The following is a 5,858-nucleotide window of genomic DNA, read 5'->3' on the forward strand; positions in this document are numbered from 1 at the left end:
AAGAGAATCAGATTCCTGAAGAGGCAGGAAACAGTGCCTTAGGAAAAGCAAAGAGGAAAGCATGTCCTTCGCAACCTGATCCCACAGATGATGAAAAAGAATAGAACTTTCGTATTCATCTTTGAATAATGTTTACTCTGGTATTCTAGGATGTAAATTTGCATAAATGTTTGTTCCAATTAGCTTTGTTGAAGCTTAAATTTGGTTGTTCAAAAGTAAGTAGTTATGAAATTGGAGAATTTGTTTAAGATTAATTGTGGTTTCTTAGCTTAGTATTCAATACAATGCAGTATTTGGTGTCTTTTACCTGTTATTAGGCTTCTGTTTCTTGCTAAAATCAGATCATTGTGTGGTGTTCTAATTATGAGTCTGTTGTATTTGAGATTTGCTTAGATCTTTGTACTGCTGCCATTTTTGTTGGCACTTGATTATTGGAATGGCACCATATTTTTATTCCTTTTATTTGCTTTAAGAAGCAGAGTTAGGTTTTTGCACATTAAAAAAATTCAGTATTAGTTAAACTTAACCTCTACCCTTTTTCAGAAAGGGAACCAAAGATGCAAGATTGAAAAAATCTGGATGGATATCTTCTCTGTAGGAAAATTTAAGGACAATTTGGTCTTGAGGCTTTAAACGGTTGATAATCAAAGCAAATACAACAGCAAGATAAAATACCAGCATAAAATCAGGTAGGAAGATCCCATAGATTACATTAAAAGAGAGGAATTTTCCTAGGATATGCATTTGATTCAATATCATAAAATATTGCCCTCTGAGCCTATACTTTTAAAGCTGGGAAACAGTAAAACATGAAAGGTAAATCATGCCATAAACCCAGAGCTATGTCTAAAGTTCTTAGAGCTACTCTTACATTTCTCAAGATAACCAGTGGTATAATTAAAGAGGTGGGTATAATATTACTTGTTAACTGATATTCTTGCTTCCTCATCACACTTTTTGCTTTCTGATAACCTATCTCCACATTTTAACAGGCATGTTTTTCTGAAATTTGTTGGTAATAAATGCATACTTATCTTCACAGTACACTATCCATTTGTGTGCTTCCTAAGATTATGTCATACCATGTATTTCTTTTTTTCTTTTTTGTCTTCACAGTACACTATCCATTTGTGTGCTTCCTAAGATTATGTCATACCATGTATTTCTTTTTTGTCTTTTTTTTTTTTTTCGTGACCGGTAAGGGGATCGCAACTCTTGGTGTGGTGTCGCCCACACCGCGCTCAGCCAGTGAGTGCACCGGCCATTCCTATATAGGATCCGAACCCACGGAGGGAGCGTCGGGGCCGCGCTCAGCCAGTGAGTGCACCGGCCATTCCTATATAGGATCCGAACCCACGGAGGGAGCATCACTGCGCTCCCAGCGCCGCACTCCCGTGAGTGCACCATGGGCTCTGCCCCATACCATGTATTTCTACTTTATTCCTTCCAAATACAAATCAGTGCACTGACCTAATTTTATCAAATTCCAGTCTGTTTGAGTCCTAATGATTGTAGATTCTATTTTTTGTTTTGTCTTTTAGAGGTGGATATTAAACAGAATGTATTGAATTGGGAGCAGAATTTTTTTCATCCCAAGTACTTCTTTGATAATTAGATTTTTTTTAAGGAGTAGCTTAAGCCAAGTCCAATAAAGTTAAGTTTTAATGGGTCTAAAACCTTAGAAACTTTATGGTGGTGTGCCCAATGAGGTCTACTTTTGATATGTAATTGTTTCTAAAAAATTTAAATTGTAAAGAACTTACAGACTTTTCAAGTATAAAATATTTGATAACATCTAACTTTTATTAGGTAGGGCTCCTATGTAATAGGTTTCCATTTCAAAGCTTTTTTCTTTTTTCTTTTTCCAAAGCTTTTTAAAACTGTAGCATAGCAACTTAGTTTTTCTAAACGTAAGGGAGGTACAGACCTCCAGTTTACATTGAAATTGAACTAAAAAGTAAAATTTATCCGTTAAAAAGATAATTAAACTAAGTTTTAAATTTTGTACCATTCTTCACAAAGTTGATCTGGTTTTCCTCTCTGAATGGATTATTCAAATTATTAATGCTAGTGTTATTTTTGACCAAATAATGATTAAAACTATTCTGGAATTTTTAAATGCTAGAGCATTGTGAGGATCATACGTATTTTGTGTTTGTGCACAAAGGAAAAGCAAATACTATAGAGAAAAATATAGAGTGCTTAAAGAGTTATTTAAAAGATGACAATGCTTATCATTTAAAAAAAAAAAAACCCAGAAAATAAAGCCTAAACTAACTGAAAAATAAAAAATAAAAATAAATACCTACCTACCTATCTAGGTATATCATATTAAAAATTAAAATTGAAAAATAATTTTGAGGGCTGGCCCATGGCTCACTTGGGAGAGCATGGTGCTGACAACACCAAGTCAAGGGTTAAGATCCCCTTACTGGTCATCTTTTAAAAAAAAAGAAAGAAAGAAAAATATTTTAAATATTTTTATCAATTTATTTAAAATAATAATGATAAACCAATACTTAATATAATAAATAACATTTTTATTTAAACTAAGTATATTTTCCAGGAAAAAAAAAAAAAAAAACATGAGAAGAATGGTGTTCCTTTACATTTTTGCAAATCTCTTTAATGCCTGGTTTAATAGAAGACAGCTAGATTTTCATATCTGCTTCTGAATTCTATCTGTTGAGATATCACATGCTGTGTAACCTCTGGAAAATTCCACTTTATACTCATGAGGGAATAAAAGTGAAAAAGGCAAACAGCATCTTAATCTTATTATGAAAATAGTTTTGATGTTGCTGACCCCCTGTAAAATTCTGACAGACACACAGGGGTTTCCAAACCACATTGTGAGAGCTGCAGCTCTAAAATATTTCTGAAGATGTCTGCTAAAACATTCACTGAAGAAGCTCTAGACAACTGGATGCCAAAAGTAGTTCTTTTTTTTTTTTTTTTGTCCTTTTTGTCTTTTTTCATGACCGGCAACGGATCGCAACCCTCAGTGTCGCGCCCGTACCGGACCAGGGACCGGCAACGGGATCGCAACCCTCGGTGTTGCTCCCACACCTCGCTCAGCCAGTGAGCGGCCGGTCTGTATGTGGGATCCGAACCCTCGGCAGGAGCGCCGCCGCGCTTCCCAAGCAGCGCACTGTAGCAATGCGCCACCGGGCCGGCCCCAAAAGTAGTTCTTGATGTTGCCACCAAGAAGTAATATGCATTGCCACTATTAATAAAACAAAATCGTGAAAAATATTTAAGGCATAATTTCATATTTTGATACATTCTTTATGAATACACATTTTTTTCAATTTCAAACAATCATGTTTTGGGAGTCATTCCTGCACTTTAAAATCAAATTTCCAAATCCAACCCTACTATGAACAGAAGCATAATTTCTAAAAATGGGGCAGCTAAATTTAGTGTGACTTTTATGACATAACATGACTGAAATTACTTGGTAAGATCAGGCTTACTCCCATTTTAGGCTCACAAAATTATTTATATTATTCCATTTAGATCAGTGGTAAATAGTTAAAAGACAATCTGGGCCAATTGTCCCCAAGATGGTTTTTTTTAATGCTGTGGAGATCATAGCTTGAAAATTGTTCGTTCACAAATCCTACCTAGCATTTGGCATTTTCATACCTCCAGGTTTCTCAGTCCTCTTCCTCTGGCCACCTGTATGTGTTGTGGCTAATAGCATTCAGACACTCAGGGGCAAGTGATACTCTCAAAGGCAAGTTTTTCTGTCCTAATTCAGGTATGTTGGGAATGTTTTTTCTCAATGATTAAAAGTATTCTTCTGGAGCAAGATATGAGATAAGTCTTTGCATGCACTGAGACTCCACCAGAGCCCTGGAGAGAGCAGGGTTTGAGGATGTTGTGGCAAAAGTCAGTGGTCTCTGGGAGGCTATAGTAGGCTCTGGCTAAGTCTGCCATTAGCTGCTTCAGGACTCTTTTAGGAATCCCTGCTCTATATTCAGGAGAACATTATCTGCCTGCTTAATTCTCCCAAGTGGCCCTCAGCTCTCTCTACTTTCCACTTGCCATTATTTTCTTTTCTGAAAGGGGAAACTGGCTTTGCTCCCCACTGGCTTAGGTTATGCTACAAGAAAGCTACTGTGACTGTATTAGGGGGTGTACATACCTCCAGTGGTCCTCTCATCCTTATCCTTTTACAGTCAAAGAAGTTTTCTCTCTAGTCTAACTGAACCATGGCACCACCTCCCACCACACACAATCTTATCTCTTTGAAGCCTGAAGAGGCACGAAAGCTACTTCGAATCAAATGTTTAAAATGACCTGTTAATCACCCATGCAGTGTTCCCAGTGCACCCTAAATCTGCTACTGAAAGGAACATTACCTGGTTTTGAATTCTAGTTTTTAAAATGTTGACATATTAGATGACTAGATTTTTTTTCTTTTCTTCTTTTTTTTCCCTTGGGTAACTAGATTTTTAAGCAACGGTATATGTTACCTTCTTCGTACTCTTAATTTCTTTCCTCGTTTTTTAACACTGCCCCCTTTCCTAGTTTTTCTTTCTTTTAGACCCATCCTTTTTCTTTATGTTTTTTCAGCTTGGGTCAATATGATGTAGGGCTAGAGAGAGTTGAGAAAACAAAATATTCAGGGTCAGTAAAATAAGCAATAAAATCAGTCCATGAGCCAAGAGACAAAGTCATGGGAAGACAGCCAAGGCTAATGCCAGAAGGTCCCCACAGGAGAAGCCAAAGCTAAGATCACACCCCAAAATAGAGTCCTGCATAGAACCACTAGTAGCCAGACTGCAAGGCAGGAATATGAGGATGGTCACTAGCAGGCCAACAAATTCTGCTAAAAGACATTTTTTTAAAAAAATATTCTCTTTCAGGACATTGTCTGATCCTCTGAATATAATCCTCAAAGTATATCTTTGATTCATCTTGTTTTAAGTTTGTATGCAAAATAACGATGTTTGAAAGTGTTGGATATTAATTTTTCATTTCTGTTTTGGAGGTATTCAAATATCAGGGACCATCAACACATTCATTTTTTTTTTTCCTAAAAAAATGCCAAAGCCACTAGATCAAAAGTAATATTCTGATTTGCTTGAATGTGGTGTTGGTTTTTAGGGGGGAGTTGAAATTCACATAACTGAAATTTTTATTATAATCAATTCTAGCACTCTATTTTTATCACGAGCCATATGATCCATAAACAGCTTTTAAACTCATTCATTTAGTCACAGCTGAAGTTAGAAGAGGTAGCCTGTGCAGAGTGGGGTCATAGAATGAGCCCCCTGAGAGCAGGTGGGAGGTTAGTAGAGGGGTGAACATCAAGAAGCTTCATACAGGGAAGCAGTGCACCAGCTGGAAAAACATGACAACAGATGCAATAATAATCATGAAGAGATCTAGGCCCCACAGCAGCCAGAGTTTTTATAAAAGGGAAGGGAAGATATTTGAATGAATGAACTACTTTGTGTACTAGTTCTGGGTGGCACTTACAAAGCACTAGGGGTCAGGAAAATCAGCCTTCAGTGGCTACCCACTGATCTGCCCTTTTGTTCCAAGCTATAAATGCATTTGTAGTCATGGGCAGCATCATCTCAAGTTCTAACCACAATTTTCTAAATACTCCATCATTGAGGGAGTTTGCATATTATAATCAATCTATGGATCTTCCAGTTCCCTAGCCGATCTTAAAATGTCTGGGGAAAAAATTTCACTTACCTTCAAATCCAAAATTCAGAATGTGAGTTTATAACATCACCATAAAAATTCAGTTTTCTGTTAGAATAAATCACAAAATATAAGTTGATGACCAGTTATGTAATTTGCCTAAAATACAAACATATTTCAGCTAAATAATATTT

The 5,858-nt window shown here is 36.4% G+C and overlaps 1 protein-coding gene across 1 annotated transcript in view; it reads left to right on the forward strand.

The window, feature by feature from the left end:
- The window catches only part of LOC103591044 (PCNA-associated factor-like), a 2,358-nt gene extending 2,229 nt beyond the window's left edge, over positions 1-129 (forward strand). Inside the window, exon 2 of the mRNA XM_008573430.1 lies at positions 54-129. Within this exon, the coding sequence (XP_008571652.1) occupies positions 54-129 (76 nt within the window). The remainder of the gene's footprint in view (positions 1-53) is intronic.
- Positions 130-5,858: the final 5,729 nt, after the last annotated feature.

This window comes from Galeopterus variegatus, unplaced genomic scaffold (genome assembly GCF_000696425.1).
Source record: "Galeopterus variegatus unplaced genomic scaffold, G_variegatus-3.0.2 Scaffold53, whole genome shotgun sequence".
NCBI classification, from domain to species: Eukaryota; Metazoa; Chordata; class Mammalia; order Dermoptera; family Cynocephalidae; genus Galeopterus; species Galeopterus variegatus.